Source organism: Micropterus salmoides, unplaced genomic scaffold, assembly GCF_014851395.1.
Source record: "Micropterus salmoides isolate LMB-PRFRI ecotype aquatic unplaced genomic scaffold, ASM1485139v1 Ms_hic_scaffold_3, whole genome shotgun sequence".
Classification (NCBI taxonomy): Eukaryota; Metazoa; Chordata; class Actinopteri; order Centrarchiformes; family Centrarchidae; genus Micropterus; species Micropterus salmoides.
In genome coordinates, this window is record NW_024042261.1 from 483,106 (window position 1) to 503,063 (window position 19,958).

The following is a 19,958-nucleotide window of genomic DNA, read 5'->3' on the forward strand; positions in this document are numbered from 1 at the left end:
GGTCTGTTCACAAAATCAAAAAATGACTGGGTGCTGTTAGACTGATTAACAGTTCTATCAGGAATTAAGAATTGATTCCTACACACTTTTTTCATTATATACTTTTTAATATTTCTTTGTCAAAAGGTTGAGGTCCAATTGAAGTCACAAGTAATTAAAATTTTAAATCAAATCTTTTTTAATTTTATCAAGTCCAGTGTCATCAGACACCGCTGGATGGTACTGTTTAATCTTTAAGTGGCATTTTCCAGTACTGTGAGTACCGCAAAATAAAGTCCATTTACCGCCATTGTTTTGTGGTAATATAATAACCATTATTCAATCACTGTCACATTAATATTGATACCTAGCTTACCTATTGTATAAAAATGTACAAACATAGTTACTATTAACAAAGAAGACCATCATTTGGAATAATATTGTGTCAAACTGTGGTGTAAAGCAGAGACCACATCTTCCTTACAAATTGCTGCTTTGTGTTGTAAAGGTGATTTTTTTTTTATGGTCACAGAATCTCTTTTGATTCTCTGAGAGACTGCAAGTAAAATAGGGTGTAGATCTCACTAAACCTCTCAGCAACAGTTAACGTTTGTTTACAGTAATTACACTAATGTCGTCAGCATTTGTATCATTTTCCCAGTAATTTAATGCAGGTGCTGCATGAAGCATCATCACCTTCATTTTGTTTCCAAAATGATCTGCAAATTATGAACACAATTTTTTATATTGAGTATAGCTCTAAAGAGTAAAATTGAATGCCATGAAAATTAAGCATTAAGCAATCATGCATTTCCTCAGTTAACATTATCCATTGATATGGAATGTGCCTGTCAGGTGGTTATGCACTGATCTGATTCGCAACTAAGGCAGAGGATCAAAAATAGCATACAAATAGCTAAACTGTATATTATTTTTTAAAATGACATTCTCATTATTTATTGCTTACACAGTATTCCAATATTTTTATTTATATTTTGTATAAATCATCTAGCTATCAAAGCCATGTTTTTAATGAGTATTATTAGTCGTTATTATTATGTTATTGCTTACATTTATAAATTGTGTATGTGTGTGTGTGTGTGTGTGTGTGTGTGTGAGTTGTGTAGTGTAGTTTCATAAAATCTAATCCAGTAAAATCTGATGTGTGTATTCTAGCCCTGAGTAAGCTGAAGGTGCACCACATGTACCAGAGCAGCCAGGTGGAGATTGTGCACTCCAACGTGGTGTTCGATATCTGCAGCCTGATGCTGTACGGCACCCAAGCCATCCCCATCCGCCTCAAGATCCTCCTGGACCGCCTTTTCTCTGTCCTCAAGCAGGAAGAGGTCATCCAGATCCTCAATGCACTTGACTGGACACTGCAGGACTACATACGAGGATATGTGCTCCAGGTGAGCAGTGGGGGGAAATTCTTTTTTTCCTTTTATTTTGTTTCCTTCTGCCTCCAGTTTTCATTCCAAGCTATCTTAACACAGTCTGACTCCAGCTCTGTACTTAACACACAGACAAAAAAATTGGTATCAATCTTCACATCTGAAACTGGGAAGAAAAGCAAACTATTTTCCAAAATACTGAATTATTCTTATGAATATCAAAACAATTTCAAAACAGTATTTAGTGTTATTCTTCTCAGTTTGGGGAAAAACTCTAAAAACAGCTCAGAGGCTGGGACACCTAAAACTCAGAGATCAGAGAGACAGAAAGAATTTGTGAGGAAGACGAGGGAGGAGGAGGGAGAAATGGGCTCATGAAAGCATGGCTGGGGACAAGAAAGATTAGGGATATGATGTAGCGACCAATGCCATGAACTCTCTTGGTATCCTGCTGATGCGGCCGGCTTGTTGCTGAGGTACCACCAGCTCGGGAAGGTCTTCAAACTTTGCAGGGTGGATTTGTAAATATTGTTTTTTGCTTCAGATTTCCTCTCAAGCTGGGGCCAAGCTGGCTGAGGCCTAGACTACAGGCACTATGTCAGCGCAAGCTCTCACTTCGATTAGTACATCATCAAGTATTCAAGTTGGGCTGCGTTTAATTCATGTTAGCTCATCTAATGGCGAACGTATAGTCAGAATCCTCGACAGGCGCCCAATGAATGCTCTGTGATGAAATATTAATCACGGTTACGGCATGAAGCTGCTCCTCACTTTCAAAGACGCCCAAATTCACATGTGATTACTGCTGGGCTAAGGGAGAGAGGACCTGCTTGATCAATGTGAGCCGCCTTCTGATCACCCCTCCCTTACTGTGTGTGTGTGTGTATTACTTATTTATTTTTGCATGCCTTTGGGAGTGTGTATATGAGTTTATGTTTCTGCTAGTATACTTGTATGCATGTTCTCACCATGGTGTGTGTGCGTGTGAGTATATGTGTGTGTTCTCTGTCTGCTTCTGCTGATCCAGAGCATGTAAATCCACATGATTTAAATGAAGAGAAATTACCTGCAAGATGAAACACTGTGTGTCTGTGTAATGAGGGTTCTCAGGATTCTGCGCTGCCCGCTCGTATTAACACTCCATCAGATTCTTTTATTTAGCTACCCTGCCAGTCTGCTTTATAGGGTGTGTCATCTATCCCACTCTGTGAATATGTATGAGCAACCCAACAGACACTTATAATGCTAATGATGAAATTGCTCTCTCTCCTTTCTTTTTTTTTTTCACTTTCCCTCTCCTTCTCAATCTGTTTCACACCCTTGCCTTTTCCCCTTCCCTGTACTGTGTTGCTGTTCCCTTTCTTCTTGCCCTGTCTGCAGGATATAGCAGGAAAGGTGCTGGACCGGTGGGCCATCATGACGTTCGAGGAGGAGATTGCCACACTGCAGCAGTTCTTACGTTTTGGCGAGACCAAGTCCATAGTGGAGCTGATGGCTCTGCAGGACAAGGAGGGTCAGGCAGTTTTGGTTCCTAGTACCCGCACCAACTCAGATATCCGCACTTTCATTGAGCGCAACACCCCACGCACTGCTGCCAACCTCTCTACATCCAAAGTTGATAAGCTGAGTGGTAACAGCATGCACCACTTTGAGAACTTTATCAACAGCATGGCCTTCATGCTGCCATTCCAACTGTTAGGCTCTGTTCCTGCACCGTTTCTGGGCTCACCAACAGGGGCACTACAGCAGCAGCACCAGCAACACCAGCAACACCAGCAGCCATGCCGTGGATCATTGGAGCAGCAGAATCAAAGGCGAGATGATCAAGGGCGGGAGGGTGTCGGTAGGGACAGCCTCCTCCCTCTTTCACACCTTCCAGAGAATAGCCTGCTAGGTTCCAGCTCTGTCTCTTTCACTGCTGATCTAGAACGAAGTGGAGACAAGCCAATGGATAGCCTCTCCACCACGACAAAGATTGAGGCAGAGGACTTCTCCACTAGTGACAACTACTCGGATGGACCCTCAACTCCATGCACACCCTCCATGAGCTCTGATGTAACACAGATGTCACCTGATGGCAAGCTGCGCTCCCTAGACAGGAACGGGAGTGGCGGTGGAGGGGTGTCAGGAGGTTCCCTGAAGAAGGGTCGCGTATTTTGCAACGCCTGTGAGAAGACATTCTATGACAAAGGCACATTGAAAATCCACTACAATGCAGTACACCTGAAGATAAAGCACAAGTGTACCATAGAGGGCTGCAACATGGTGTTCAGCTCGCTGCGCAGCCGCAATCGCCACAGTGCCAACCCAAACCCGCGGCTACACATGCCAATGAACCGTAACAACCGGGACAAAGACCTGCGGGGAAGCTTGTCTGCTGATGAGGGCTCTCAAGGAGAGAAAAGGCCTGAATATGGAACCTCCATTCCTGTCTGCTCTGCAGAGAGCCACAAGTCAGTGTCCAGCTACATGGTGAGCCATGTGGACACGGGCTCCAAACTCCACAGCAGCTCGTTCCCCAGCATGGGCCAGAGTGGCATCCTCTTCCCCAATTTAAAAACAGTACAGCCAGTCCTGCCTTTCTACCGCAGCCTGGTAACCCCAGCAGAGCTTGCCAACACCCCAGGAACACTACCCTCCCTTCCTCTGTTGTCTTCCTCTGTACCCGTCAAACCCATCACAGCTCCTGAACCCTACATGACAGACCCTATACCAAAGAAAAAGTCTCGGAAGTCAAGCATGCCAATAAAGATAGAAAAGGAGGCGGTAGAGCGAGATGAGCAGATGGATAAGGAGAGCAGCTCTGAGGAAGAGGCTGTTCTGCAAGGCAGGGACAAAGAAGTGTGTAATGGTGGTCGAGCAGAGGGGCATATGTGCGCAAGACAAGATGGAGAGGAGAAGGAGGCAGGAGGGGCTTACATTGGCGAACAGAAGGAAAGGGGGGCCGCCAAGCATCTGTTGGACCAAACTTTAGATAGAGAAATGACAGAAATAGAGGACAAAGATGATGGGCCAATGCAAGCTGAAACAGGGGTCATCACCTGTGCATCCTCCCCCTTTGAAAACAGACTAATGGAGAATCACTGTGACAACAACTTACTCTGTCAGGAAGCCAATGGCAATGAAGAAAGGGAGGGCAGGGAGCATGCAAGCTCCCTGCATGCAGCTGACAAGATTTCAGAGCTCAGATGGGATGACAGTGAGCACAGGCTGACCAACGGGAGCGCACCCCAGCTCATAGACCGTGAGAGAGAGGAAACTGATGGCTGTGTAGACGACTACAGTGACTCAGGTTTGTCTCACCTCGACCCTGACGCTGACCTGCCACACTACTGTGAGATCTGCAGTAAAACCTTTAAGAACCCATACAGCGTCAAGATGCACTACCAAAATGTTCACCTGAAGGAGATGCATATGTGTACAGTGGATGGCTGCAATGCTGCCTTCCCCTCTCGCAGGAGCCGAGACAGGTGAGTGGCAGTCTTAGTTTGTTAATGTTCCAGCACGAGTTCTCAGGATTACTGACAGATGTAAGCCTGTACATTCTGTTGCTTCTGAAGATGCAGTAGTTTATATCCCAGCTCTAAGGCAGTGCTGTTCAGCTCTTGCAGTTGGCAGCTTCCTCAGGGTTCCACTTAGCAGACATCAGTAATATAGGATCAGATCATTGTTTCTCAACCGTGTGCCAATAAAACATGTGGACATGCTAGCAGGGAGAAAGATCTGGAATCAGCTGCTCAAGTTTGGTTAGTATGGAAACGGCAGACTAATGGTGCCTTTGGCTGAAATTATACTTGCGAAAAATGTTGTCATCTGGCCATGTCTGCTCAGGACAGGGCTGTCTGCATGCAGCCAAAAATATATTAAGACTGTAGACGTGGAGAAAATGATCTGTCTGCACATGTGTGAACAAGTACGCATAGGCCTATGCCTAAAATGCGGTATAAACAAAACTACAAGCACAACTACGATCCACATCAGTTTTGGAGTATATCTTGCCCATTATAGCTCATACATACTGATTTACATTGTTTAAAGGGAAGCCCATATTGAGTGGCTGGATTTGACACTTCTGACAATATATTCTTCTCTTTACACTTGCTCTGCAAACAATAAATAATGTGGGAAAAAGAGTAAAAGTGGCAGAAATGGCAAAAAAGATAGCTTAAACCTCAGTAGCATGTCCAAACAGATAGGTTCATGCAATGTTCTATTGCTTTGGCATTTTAGGGTGGACAGGGCCTCAGTGAGTTGAGTGTGGCAATTAAATTGTATCTTTTTGTTGTATGTTAAAGTAAATTAGACAAAACACAAAAGACATTCACTGTGTGTATAATACATTTCATTGAACTTTAATGCTGATATATGTTTTTCTACAGACACAGTGCAAATTTGAACCTGCACCACAAGCTGCTGACCAAAGACTCATTCAGCCCAGCCAACACCCTCTATTCACCCTCATCCTACTGTAGAGATAGAGACTCTGTTGGCCTGGACTACTGCCAAGACCAGCGGGACAGAGATCTGCTCCATCGAGACCCAACTAGCCAGACCTCGGTCATCTTCCGAGGACACAACCCCATGGGCCTGGTCTTCCCCATGAGTAAAGTGTCTGCTGCATCATACAGTGCCGAGGCATCTCCCTTAGGAGGGATGGAGGGATTAGAAGTTGGAGGAGAAGGTGGTGGAAGTGGGGAGGATGGGGCAATCCTGGACCTGAGCACCACCTCCTCTTCTGCTCCACCTCGTGGCAACAGCAGTGCTCGATCTTCCTGGGACTCAGATGGAGCCGGTAGTGAAGCAGGGGAAGAGATTGAAGAGGATGAGGAGGCACTCCCCATGGAGGACAGCGATGAAAGCTGCGATGGGATCGGCATAGGAAGGCCTGGGGGTGAGGAGTTGGAACCTAGGGGAGAGAGGACCATTGGGGGAGGACAACAGGGAGGTGGAGGTGGATCTCCGATAACCTGCCACGTCTGCCAAAAGGTCTACAGCAACAAGGGCACATTCAGAGCCCATTACAAAACTGTCCATCTGCGACTGCTTCACAAGTGTAAAGTCCCTGGCTGTGATATATCCTTCTCCTCTGTGCGAAGCAGAAACAGGCACAGCCAGAACCCAAACCTTCACAGAAACCTAGCTGTTAGCTCAGGTGCCACAATGGACCAGGACTAGGGATTTGAACATGACTGATTTCCTTTGTTCTAATTGTCTGTTTGTTGTTGTTCATTTTTGGGCACCAAAAGAAGGCTCACCAATTAGCACTTTTAAAATTCCATACTGTAGTCTATCATCTTGTCATGTTTTGGGAAAATAGACAAAATAAAGTACAATCAGGAGTTCATTTGTTATTGCAAATGCAACTTTCTTATGGAGCAAATGGCCTTTTCTGAAATACAAAAACAGATACAGCCATGCATGCATCTGCATATGTTTACAACCTTAATGAGTCTCAGTCTTTGTTTTGTAATGCAGTACTGATTCTTTCATATTGGTTTGTCTTACAGCCCAGTTTAGACCTTTTTAGACATTTTTTTATTTGTATGAACTGAATTTTTCCATGTTGTCCAAATGAGAGTTGAGCCATGAAACTGTATCATGTGAGTGTTTTTTTTCTGGTGATTTTGTTGTGTGATTTATGTCCACATCTTCTCTGTGAAGCAGTGCATAATGTATTCAAAATCAGTAGTGAAGTAAGCTCTACATGTGCCATTTCATTCATTTGGATAATTGCCATCAAAAAGAGTCTTTGTTGAAAAGCTATAGTGTTGTGAGCTTGACCAATAAGTTAATTTGTGGTGTTATGTGAAATGTCTTTACTGTTCTGGTTGTTGCATACTGCTAATGTTGACCAAAGATTTTTCAGTCCACAGGTGTGTATAGAAGCCCCTTCATACTTTGTGAGGGTTGTGCAGTATTAAAAGGGCCCGTCCAGTCTTCTCTCATCCACTTTGTGATTAACAGCAGTATTTAGGCTTGGGCTCTGTTGTAAAATAAAATAAAAATCACCCAAAAAACAACTTTTGACTGATTTGGGTGAAAAGATATCTTGATTTTGGTGGTGTTTTTTGTCAAGAAATCTGCTCATGGGACTTGACTTGATTAAGGCATTGCTCTTGTATTGTTTGTGTGGTTGCTTGACTGACTGGACAAACAGCAGGAACATATGCTGTGTCTGGAGACTAGAAGCATGTACTGTGAATGAGTCAAACACTGAGTTATAGTAATTTAAAAAAAATGCAATTTATAATAATGGCCCCACACATGAGCGCAGCCTAAAAAATAACTGGTAAACAAAATGTTTATTGAGCTGTATATTCTGTGAATAGAGTAATTTGTTATCTGAAAGAAACCAAAAAATATAATGTATAAAGTAGAAGAATTTCACCACTAACATTATATGTTTTTCTTTTCTTTTTTCATAAATGAATGAACAAGAACATTGTGTTGTACATGTCTGATTATTTCACCACTGTTCTAGTTTTGCTGTTTATTCTGCATTTTTCCATTCTGTATTTAAATGCAATGGGCCAGATTTAAGATGTTTGTTGTTTGGATTTGCTAAAAAAATGGAGCAAAAACCGACATGATTATAGGTGTTCATGTTTCCTTTGATTAATGTTACAATATTCATTCCAATTAAATAAAAAGCCATATGTTTGCAAGCCTCATTCCATTTAATTTTCTATCCATTAAAAAAAGTGAGCAATCATGACCTTGAGATATATATATATATATATATATACACACACAAAGTACACCAACACAAACAATGGAAAAGATATAAAGAGGAGGATTTACATGCATGTGTTGTAGTTGCCTTGTTCATCTCAGCAGCAGTATCATCTGATCCAGGCTGACTCCCTCGAGGCCTTGTAATACTCCATGTTAGGCGGAGCAACACTGATGAGCCTCTAACAGACACATAAAGTAATGGGCTGCTGGGAGGATAACATGTAGCTTCAGTGCAGAAGATATCCCTCTTAACATGCCATTCAAAATAGAGGTGAAACTATTTGAAAAAAAAATTCTTAAAGGATGAGTTCACAGAAAAGACAAAATATCATATTTCCTCACTTTCTTCCTGCAGCCATCAGATAGTTTTGGTTTTACTTGTCCAGATACTTGTTTTAAAGATATGTGCAATAGAGAGGAATGGAATTTCATTTGTTTCTCGCAACACTGAAAAATAAACAAAACAACAACACCAACAACACAACAACAACATGTCTTTCCAGAAACTGTGTCTCTGTTACTGTGGAAAATCCACAGGCCTCACCTACGGTGAATTTTAATTGGAAATACTTTCTACTGAAGAAATAATCACTATGAAAATGGGTTCCAGCACAACTGTTGACAGGGGTAAGAAAATATGCTTTTTTTTTGTTATTTGGCTGAACGGGCACTTTAAAATCAATGAGAAAATCAAATCTGTCTAATGAGTTGGTTCCAGTTTAAGTCAGCTTGGTTGGAGAAAAGTCAATCATGTGCCAACAGCATTTCACCAGATTTTAGAAAAATGAGGATTTAGAACTTAGAACAGTGATAAGAAACTAAATCCCTCATTAAGCTGGACTTTCAGGGGTTATCTTGCCACCAGGCCTTACTGAGGCAGAGGAGGGGTGTGGTCCACAGAATGACTTTGGCTTGACCCTTCACTGCTTTACCTCCCAGACAAGCAAACAAAACAGACACAAATCCAGCTAGAGGCACAGAAAACAGACATGTGGACACGCAGGTGCTGCAACAGTAATGTTTAAATGCACACAGAACACAGAGGCTGTATTCTCCGCTGAAAAACATCCACCAGGTAAGGGACATTTTGTTGGAATCTGATTAATAGTGTTTTGATTATATTTGGATTTTTTTGATCCTTTCTTTTGGCATGATAAAATGGAAGAGCAACAGATATGGTAGTCACATTCAGCAGTGATTAAAATGTGCATTGCTGCAAAATGGCACACACTACCAAAAGGAAAAAAACCTTTCATAGTTATTGAAGAGTTGAATTAATCGCTGTAATACTGCTATGCAAAGTTAAAGGGCAATGGTGGAAATGGACCAGGGACAATGGAAGTATCGTTGGGCCCACATTGAAAAAGCGAGGAGGACAAATCTGTTATGCAACATGCCAAAGTATTGCACTGTTACAGAGGGCTGAAAGCCTTGCATAACTCAACAATCCAACCCACCCATCACATTTACTGTACATTAGTGAGCCTGCAGAGCTGTTCCTCATCACTTAGGAGCTGAAAAACCCAGTTCTGACAAGTGGCCCCCATCCTTTTTCTCTGGCACGTTGCAGAAATCTAGTACCACTCAGAGAGGGCACAATGGGTTATTTCAGTCCCTCCTGTGTGCTGCATGTAGGCGACAATATTCAGCACAAAACCTGGTTGATCTGTAGAGGTGGAGCACTTGCTCAGCTTCCTCCACAGAGCTGTATCTGTATCTGTTACAGCTTGCATCTTTAGGGCTATTTTTAAGAAGCAGTGGAGCTCTTTCAGAAACGGTTCAGTGGTAAATATGGAACAGATTGACTAACGTACAGAGCCTCTCCTGCAACAGTTTGCTAAAATATACCCACAGCGTTTAGGACAGATTTTGGTTATGAGAAAACATTTTAACCTCCCTTTTTAGAAGATTAGGGCTGTGACAATACACTCATCTCACTATATTGGGTTCGCGAGACAAGACAATATTTTAATTATTAACAAATATTTTTAAGAAATCTTCAATGGCTTGAAATTAATGATTGGAAAAAGTGTCTTTTATTAACTGAAAGTCACAAAATGCTTAGAGGGTCTGAAATTAACTTTTCCCGCACCAAATCTCAACAAAAACATTCTCTTCTGGATCTCAGCAAGCAAACAAAAAACATCAGTTTCAATAAAAAAGGTTGGCCAACGAAAATAACATCAAGTGAATCCTCTTGTGTCTAATAAGCTTAGCTATTCTCCGACGACACTGGCGTTACCTCCCGTTGTCCGGCTGGTGCTGCTGGTAAGATGGTAAGAGATCTTGCCGCACCTCTGTAGACGACACATAAGACACTGCCATGTACATTATAATGAAATAATGGTCAAAACTACAAAAACAGATATATCCTTCTTATCAGTGCGACACTGTTCAGTGTGGGTTATAGCAGAGTGTTAGTCTCTACGATTTACCAGAAAAATATATATAAACAAAATAATTCTCACGCTTTTGTGAGCTTACATCAGCTCTTTGCTATTTTGAAAGTTAGATTTGCTAAGAGCCAGCACCTGGGAAGCAATGAGTACGTGCACGCTACTGTGAGAATCCCAAACAGTGAAACTGAGCCCTCTGAACAAGAGAGGGGTCTTTCTGGGGCACTGACACCGGATCCCACCTCGTGGTCCTGGGATGGGGATCAGGGCTGGCGGGGGGGTTGGGTGTAGTGGGGGAGGAACTGGAGGGTAAGGCAGAGAAGGGCGGAGAAAATGGATTGTCCATGGGTGCTTGGGAAGCTGAGGAATATGAGGGGGTATTACCGCCCAGCACCGCAGCCAGATGGACAGCAGATGACTTTTGTTCTCCCAAATACTCAACAGGCTGAGAGAGGAAGATGAGGATGAGGAAGAGGTGGAGACGAGGAAAAGCACAGGGAAGGAGGGAGGGGGCAGAAGGAGGAGAGGAAGCAAGCTTAGGCAAAGGTTTCAGTTTTACAAGGCAGGTTTTTTTCCTTCTCTAGACTGAAATGTGTAAATCAAAGCTGTTAAGTTTTATGCAATTAAAAAAAAACACTAGAAACAGAGATATAATTTCCACTGACTGACAATTCCCAGCATCCTAGGTCTTAAATCCTACATGCTTTATTCTAAAAACCTGTGCATTTAAATTAAAATCTATATGGTGCAACTTCACCACAGCAGGCATGCCAGCACAGGAGCGGGAACTTCTCCAATATCTGCAGCTCTGCAGGCCTGTACTGCCCCATGGTGGTGTAGAAAACCAGTTACAGGCTTCTCTGAGATGTTCATTTCAACAACCCCTCCAGCACTCCTCAAAGGATTTTTATTAGATGAAACGTTGATCCAAAAAAACATTTAGTCACAATTCTGAAGTAATTGGTTAGTGTTGCTTTTCACATTCACATTTTGTATAGCTTTTGTACAGCGGTCCAGAGAGCTCAATGCACTGCAAAAAACACATGCTCTGAAGGGGCAGGTTGTGGATCAGGTGGGGGGGCCTTTATACTTGGACATTTAACTATAAATTTAGGAAACATTTTTGACATTTTAACAGCTGTGTTATATTGTGGTATAACATACTCTCTGGTAAGAAAAGTTTAAAATGTTCTCAGATCATCAAGCATGCAAGCCAGTTGTCACTATTAGATCTCTATATCCAGTCAGATGTAAGACAACCTTCTATAACTCAGTCCAACTTCTCTTATCATGTCATCATTTTTTGAAACCTTCAGACTAGAACAAATACCTTCGAAAACTCATTCATTCAACATTAATTGAACAGTTACATAATTATGGCAGTCGCCGATAAATCTGAAACAGCTGGCTACATAACAACTGCAGTCTTTGCCATTTTGTAATTGAGAAACACAGTTTTTGAAAATGTGCTGTGAGGTAATTTGGATACAATCCCACTGAATCCTGTTTTTGATGAGTTGCGAAGAAATGTCTACCACAAGGGGGAAGCAGAGTCATAATGGCATGGAAATAAAGCCCCAGCAAGTGCTTTTTATTTCTTGCAACATCTAGTCAGGCTGCTTTCCTTTTGAACTTTAGTCTTTTGCTAAATTCTTTGAGTGCCATGGCTTCTCCCGACAGCTGATTATCTAACAGTCAACCTAAATAATTGCAGTAACTGGAGTTTGATAAAATAATGGTCAGACTAGAACAAATACAAACTCCAAAAGTGAATGCTATACTTTTCATGATGCAGCTTGAAAGTGTTAAAAGTTTCTATTCGGTAGACAATCCCTGTCTGGTAATTTCCTACACATGGTGTACAGCACTGGTTCTCCACAAAAGTGGATTTCGTTTTTATAAATGACTAACAACATGGGCAAAATAAAACAAAAGATTCGAGTTAGCAAAAAAGCCTTGCTTGCATCAGAACCCTTTTTTTCATTCATGCCACCACATGAATCACCGTCATGTTTAGTCACTTTAGGTCTGCTCAATATCCTTGCCCCCCAAACCAACTCCACGCCACAGTGGCACTATGCCCCCCAGGTGGGCCTGACCCCCAGTTTGAGAACCACTGGTGTAGAGAATGGGGAACAGGGAGGAGGACCGAGAGGCAGAGAGGGAGACTGAGTTCAGGATTGGGGTGAGGATGATGCAGGTGTAGGCAATAAAGGAGGTACAAGTAAGTACTACAAGGTAAGATGTGGTACAGAAAAGACTCATAGTGTAAACTTGCAGGTATTTCCTAGAACTAGGACATATGAGGGTAGGGAAGTTTTTGAGGCAACAGTGATTTGTACTATTTTTTCCCCCTTCCTAGTACAAAGGTTTCTTTTTCTTAGTGCATTCCAGAAATAATTTAAGGAGTATATTTTGTTCCCCCCCCCCATGGTAGATCTTCTTCAAGGAAGCCCTGGCCAAGACAGGCAGTAGCACAAGATAAAAACAAACAAAGGAAAAAAGTGTCGTACAGTCAGTTTAACACCTAAACGATGCTGTCTCTGGGGCTTCACAATGGATATAAAAGCATTCAAAGAAATCAAATTCTGCAATATATTCCAGTCTGTGGGTCTGAAACACCTAGAAGCCGTATTATTTTACAGATTTTGTTTTGTTTTTGTAGTGTAAATTTCATAAAAATACAGAAAATTACTTATAAAATATTAACCCTTAGAATAAAAGTTGTAATCTTTAAAATAATATAATTGGAAATTATAGATTTTTAACAGGATTATTCCATTGCTTAATTGTCTTGAATGTTACAAAATTACATTCACTTCTGTGTAAATGTTATGGCTTGTATGGGTGACCCAAGTACGGACACAGAGCACACGAGACAGAGTAAAAAGTTTACAGCCTTTATTAACCAAAAGATGCAAAGATGGTGAAGGCTGGTTAGGCTTGGTGTGAGCAGCTGCCAGGTTGAAGCAGCTGAAGTCCGGATTTCAGAGCAGGTGCATGACGATCATTTTGAGAAGAGAAAATTAGTTACTTGAGAGACAAGCAAGAGACGGCACTAAAAACACTAGTAACTAAAGCTAGGCCTGAAGTACTTAACCATGGTACGGTACTAAACAATCTGGAGCCACAGAAAGCGTTTTCTGGAGTTTTATATGTTTTATAAGTTTCTATGTTGTTGACCGTGTAGTTGCTGTGGCTGCTTTGATATACAGTAGTAGTTTGCTGTCTACTGAGGTGTAAAACATTCTAAAATTCTTGTGAAAATGATTAGATATAAGTTATCCTGGCCATTCAAATTAATACAAAAAACATGAATACACCATGCACCATTTAGTATGATGTCATATATAGACAGACCTTCTCTCAGCATCTCCTGCACTGGTTGACTGCAAGTGTCCGTGATGAATGGTGAATGATTATTGACAAGCATTAACAAATAATCCTTAACACAAACACAAACATAGGGTCTGTACGAGTGTTTATCGACGCATTCATCATTCCCAAGGTACCATTTTAGTTGTCATGTCCCTACATTGAGAAAATGCTTACTACACTGCATTATAAAAGATAACAAACAAGAAGACAAAAAACAGCTTTCAAATAAATGATAGACTTTACATTGCCATTTGTATAATTTCAGTACATTTAATCTATCTTTGTGTCCCACAGTATAAGTTAGTTGCTTAAAGGCATGTAGGCCTAAAAAAATTTAAACTTTAGAAAGGATGCTGATAATAATTTATGCTCAGTGTGAATAAACTCCTAAAAATATGGTAAATCCACAATAATATCTAGCCTACTTAATTGGAAAAAGCTCCCAAACTTTCACCAAGGAGGCTGTTCACCGAGGAGTGATGGTTAGAATCTGATTTAACAGGAGACATGGTGCAGAGAAGATGTTTCCACTGGTCATCCTCACGGCTACACTGAGATTATTATACCATCAACAAAAAATCCCACAATAACCCAAGGCAGAGATTCAGGAGGCATGATTATATGGTGTAAATCAGAACTGAACCAGTCCATCACTGTTATTAAAAAAGAAGAATCTTACATATGGTTGAAATTAACAAACAGATGATTTGTGCTGAGCAACATGTCTACATGTGTGCCATCTATATACCTCCATCAGAATCCCCCTACTACAACCCAGATACTTTCTCTATTCTTGAGGAGGAAGTTAACCATTATAAAACCATGGGAAATGTATTACTCTGTGGGGACTTGAACGCTCGAACAGGGGAAGGAGCTGACACCCAGGGAGACCAACACTTACCTGGAAGCACCTGCTTCCCCCTCCCTGAATGTCCTGCTAGGAAGAGCTTTGACAAGCTTACTAATACAAGCGGTATGCAGCTTTTACAGCTCTGCCGTACACTGGGTCTGTACAAAGTCAACGGCAGGCTACGAGGGGACTCTCTGGGTCACTACACTTACAGCTCAGCTCTTGGCAGTAGTACCGTAGATTATTTCATTACAGATCTAGATCCAATGTCTCTCAGAGCTTTCACAGACAGCCCCCTCACACCCCTCTCAGACCACAGCAAAATCACTATCTGAAAAGGGCTCAGTCTAAGTCTGGAGCCCCTAGTGCCTGTTTAACAGCACATACCCATACAGACAGCATGGGGGCGTACCTAAAGGCACTTGAAAATCAAAACATACATGATTTAACTCATTTATTTCTTACTGAAACATTTCCCCAGAATAATTCTGGTGTAAATTCTGCTGTGGACAAAATCAATTCAATATTTCATCATTTGGCTTCATTGTCTAATTTGAAAGCCTCCAAACCAAAACCTCAACAAATGAACAATAACAAATGGTTTGACACTGAATGCAAAAACCTAAAGAAAACTTTAAGGAAATTATCAAATGAAAAGCATAGGGACCCAGATAGCCACAACATACGCTGTCAATATGAGGCCACTCTGGAACAATACAAGTACACCCTAAAAACTAAGAAAGAACAACACAGCAAGAAGCAGCTCTGTGAAACTGAGGAATCCTTAGAGTCCAACCAGTTCTGGGAGAAATGGAACAACCTAAACAAAATCCAGCAGGATGAATTGGCGATCCAAGATGGAAATACTTGGATTAATCACTTTATCAATTATACAGTAATATTACAAAAAATGATGATCAGTACAAGATATTCACGAAATGGAAAACTCTGGAGGCGGTGATAAAAAACAACCAAAACCCTCTAGATTACCCTGTAACAGAACAAGAATTAACAGAAGTCCTCCAGTCCCTGAAAGGAAAAAAAAGGCTTGTGGTACTGATGGAATCCTCAACAAAATGATCAAATACTCAGACCATAAAATCAGATTGGTACTTGCTGCCACGGTAGAAAAACTAAAACGGATTAGTATCGGATTAGTGTTATAACATGAAAAGTTAGGGTTTCACGTTGTGATGACATACAAACTTATCATATTATAACAAGAAATGTTCTTGTTCTAACAATATACTATTGATCATGTTATGATGTGAAATTTATCACATTATGACATGATAAGTTTATTGTTATAACATAAAACCTTTCATGTTATAACATAATAACTTTGTCTGCATTGTTATAATATGAATCTCATATTTGAATGAGGAAAGGTGTGCGCAGAACGGACAATTAAAGGAATATGGCTCATTTACAGGATTTGATTAAGTTCCACTTCATGCTTGGATTGAGACATGGCGAGATTTTGCAGTTACTGAGCACTGTGGATAATATTGCAATAAGTATGCGCACTCTCAGAAGGATTTTAAAATGCAAGGGGCTATACAGAATGAAGAATGAGTCCAACCCTCAGGCAGTAGCATCATTTCTCATTGATCAGCTGGAGGGGCACGGAAGGTTCCACGGATACAGGCTACACCATCTCTGCTGCATCCAAGCTGGGTATGTTGTGACCCAAAGGACAGTGAGGCATTTGTTAAAGTTTCTAGACCCCTGTGGTGTTGAGCAGAGACGGAGAAATCGCCTGATGCGACGCCTATATGTTAACAATGGGCCTAATTTTATGTGGCATGTTGACTCATACGAGGGGCACACAGACTGACTGCTGCTGCAAAAAACAGCTCTGCTTGCTTCATCACTATTTTTATATAGACTACACAACATTTTAAAGCCAAATTTACACTAAAATATAGACAAGCAGCCACAAACTATGGAGAAGCTATCTAACATCTTCAGAACAGTCTACAAAAATAGGTGTGCTACAAAAGCCCAATGACACCTTGGATAGATTTTCATTGATTGACAACACAATGCTGCAGAAGCATATGAATTCTCATGGATTCATTCATGAGATTAATGTATTAAAGAGCATGAGTTCATTCAGATAATGATTCATGAATTATCAGGAATGCACAAGAATTAATAGCATCTCATGCATGACTAAATGCAAGCTCATAATGTTAATTAATGCAACAACTAGGTATTTCAATCAGCATGATTTCTGAGTTCTTAACGATGTTTGTGAATCTTAATTAAGTCTGCAGTTAAAGGGACAGACTGTAAAACTGACTAGTCACAGCAGTGCACTGTTGAACATGACATGCACTTACAAAAAACAAAACATACTTTAACTTTAAGCTTTTAACATTATTAATAATGTAAGCAGTAGTCATCTTACTTTTCACAACACATTGTTGATATAATGTCCACTCACCAAGGGAGCATATGTCTGCATGTATAATATTGACTCAAAATAGGAAGTGTTACATTGATCTGTGTTTTCACTGGTATTTTTCTTTTCTACAGGAACTACTGCAGCAAGTTGCACAAGATCACCTGAAAGAGGTCTCTCAGGAAGCAGTGGAGGCTTGTAAACTAGAGTGCCAACAGAGAGGACCTTATCCTTGCGATGAAACAGTTTTCAGCTTGTGTTGCCTTATAATGGCAGAGAACTTCTTACTCTCACCCACCACGGCAGATGAAGCCATAGAGCTATATCTCTTCTTGAGAGCATACATTCTTAAATACTACGCCAGGAATTCTGACCAGAGGATTAAGGCAGGGCTACATTATGTCAACTGATGTTGTGAGGAAAATATCCAAAACAAATAATCACAATGTTTCAGTGCAGAGTAAAAATAATGTGTGGTTTCCACAAAATATTTAACCTACCCTGTACATTTGGTCACTTTGTCACAAACCCCCGGTCGTGACCCTGGCCTGCCTGTTGCCCTGAGGCTGCTGGTGGGCGTGGTAATCTGAGCTCCAGGCTTTCCCACCTGAAGCACATCCGCAATCAGCACACCAGGGTCTCTGCCTGCAATCAACACACCTTTAAGAGATCTGCCAACCTTCCAGTCCCCGCCGGATTGTTGTACTTAACCGTATAGACACGCCAGCCAGTTTGTCTGTCTTAGTTTCAGTTTCAGTTTTTTGTCTGAACCTTCGTACCAGTGTTTAACTGCTCTCTCTTTGTCTCATCCTCAGGAAACCTGCACATGCACCACGCGGATTCCCTCCTGTTCCCCGGAATCATCTAAGCTCTGGGACCAGAACCGCAGACCCTCAGAACGACCACCTCACCCCAACCTCTCCCAGGACACCCCTTGTGCTTAATAAACCACTTCTGTGCATTTCTCTAGTCTGCGTTTGAGTTTCTGGCCCCCGGTCCTGACACACTTAAAACTATTGAAATGGGTTAAGGTCCCTGAAGTCAACAATTCAATTCAGTCCCACATGGCAGTTCATGTGGTGTCATCAGGGGAAGAGGTCCTTGCCTGCTGAAAATCTGAGACTGTTTTGGACCCACAAACAAATGAAACAAAGATAAAACATAGACTAGTGTATGTTAATGGTCTAAGAAGAGGATGTCCAAGTGCCTGATGCTGACCCGACATTTGACATATAATAGGATGCCATTTTGGAAGACCTCCCCTTAGTGTACTTTGAGATATGGTCATAGTGATCCAAAAGTGATTCTCATAAATTTGTGATTCTGGAGTGTCAAAAACATTTTTTCTTTTGATGTGAAGACCCCAGACTGAATGGTTGATGCAACTGAGTGGTTAGCCAGCTATGAGAGGAGCTTCTAAATCTAGGAGGGCTGCAACTAAGGATTATTTTCATTATTGATAAATATGTCAATCATTACTTCAATGAGGCGAGAGCGGGGATTGTTGGGTTTCGGTTCGGGGCTGCACTGAGCTGCCTCGGGGGTGTGTGGGGGGCCTAGGGCTCGGGGCTTTGGGCGGGTCTGCGCGATGGGGAGGCTGGGTCCCCCTGGACCCGTCCTGGGGCTGGGCGGGGTTGTCGTGGCATCCACCTGCTTAGGGGGGTGGGGGACGGGAATCTAGACCCAGTGGGTAGGACCATTCTAGCCTCCCTATGACCTCCTTCACCTTCCCCCCTTTGGTCATGTCTCACTACATACACCCTTAGGACTCTGGGGGACGGACAGGCTGCAGGGCATTTGGGGGGTGGGGCTGCTTTATTGCGGCCTCGCCCTTCTTCCTCCCCCACTGGCTGCCCCTCAATTTTAACTACACATTAGACACAGAGGGCTTGGAGGGTGGGAGGGGCACCTTGGGAGGCTCCACTACCTGGCAGTTGTGGGGTGCCTGTGTCACAACTACCCTCCAATTTTAACTGCACCTTAGTTACCACACACCTTATCTTTACTCCACCATACAACACTTCACAATCCATGACATGCATCCAACACAAAACAATATATTTACAGAGGCCCCCTGGCATGGGGGCCCACTCTGGACCTAGGGGTCTGGGGACTCGGGCTTCTGGCTTTTGCTCATTTCTGGGTTTTCTGGGATGTGTAGTGTGGGTGCGGGGCAGGGCTGTGCTCCGGTTTATTCTGGGCTTGTGCCTGGAGTTCTCGGCCCTTGATGGGTGGGTGGCTTGGTGGTGGCATGAAGCTGAGCTAGTTGATTTTGCCTCGTTGCTGGTTTGGCTGGCGTTGCACGGCGGCCTGGGGGCGTGCTGTGCGCCGGCGGCTAATTTTTCCGGCAGTTGGGGGGACAGCGGACTTTTATTGGTGGGTGCACGGTGGGTGCACGGTGTCCTGCACAGCGCGTTTGCTGCCGGGCTTTCACTGTCGTGTTCTGCCGCTGGCTCTCTCTCGTTTGCCCGACCTCGCACGTGGGATTCGCAGGGGGCTGCCGGGCATTGGGTTTTGCCGTGAATGTGTGTGAATGGTGAATGCAGATGTAGTGTAAAAGCGCTTTGAGTGGTCGAAAAGACTAGAAAGGCGCTATACAAATACAGAGCATTTACATGTTGTTTTTCTCCTCCCCAGGCCCCCCTCTCTGTTCTATTGCCGGTTTCGTTGCTTTCTGCAATTGGTGTTTCCCTCTGCTTTTCCCTGTTGTCCCCACCTTCCACCCCCCTTCTCTTGCAGGTGTTCTCCTTTCTCTGTGCTGTCTGTTTGTGCCCCCCGATCCCCATGCCGGCCCCTTGTCCGGCCCGGTGACAAATCAC

General features: G+C 42.5%; 1 protein-coding gene and 1 long non-coding RNA gene across 4 annotated transcripts in view; both read left to right on the forward strand.

Annotated features, from left to right (window-relative positions):
- bnc1 (basonuclin 1) overlaps positions 1-8,044 on the forward strand; it is a 55,923-nt gene extending 47,879 nt beyond the window's left edge. For all 3 annotated transcript variants that reach the window (XM_038693164.1, XM_038693162.1, XM_038693163.1), the window contains exons 3-5: positions 1,156-1,391; positions 2,754-4,843; positions 5,753-8,044. In XM_038693164.1, the coding sequence (XP_038549092.1) occupies positions 1,156-1,391; positions 2,754-4,843; positions 5,753-6,548 (3,122 nt within the window). In that variant the 3' untranslated portion in view covers positions 6,549-8,044. The remainder of the gene's footprint in view (positions 1-1,155; positions 1,392-2,753; positions 4,844-5,752) is intronic.
- A 1,022-nt stretch (positions 8,045-9,066) lies between these two features.
- Positions 9,067-18,103, forward strand: LOC119882863. Its single transcript, XR_005440557.1, has 2 exons — positions 9,067-9,183; positions 17,274-18,103. It is a non-coding gene; the product is annotated as an uncharacterized LOC119882863 (long non-coding RNA).
- Positions 18,104-19,958: the final 1,855 nt, after the last annotated feature.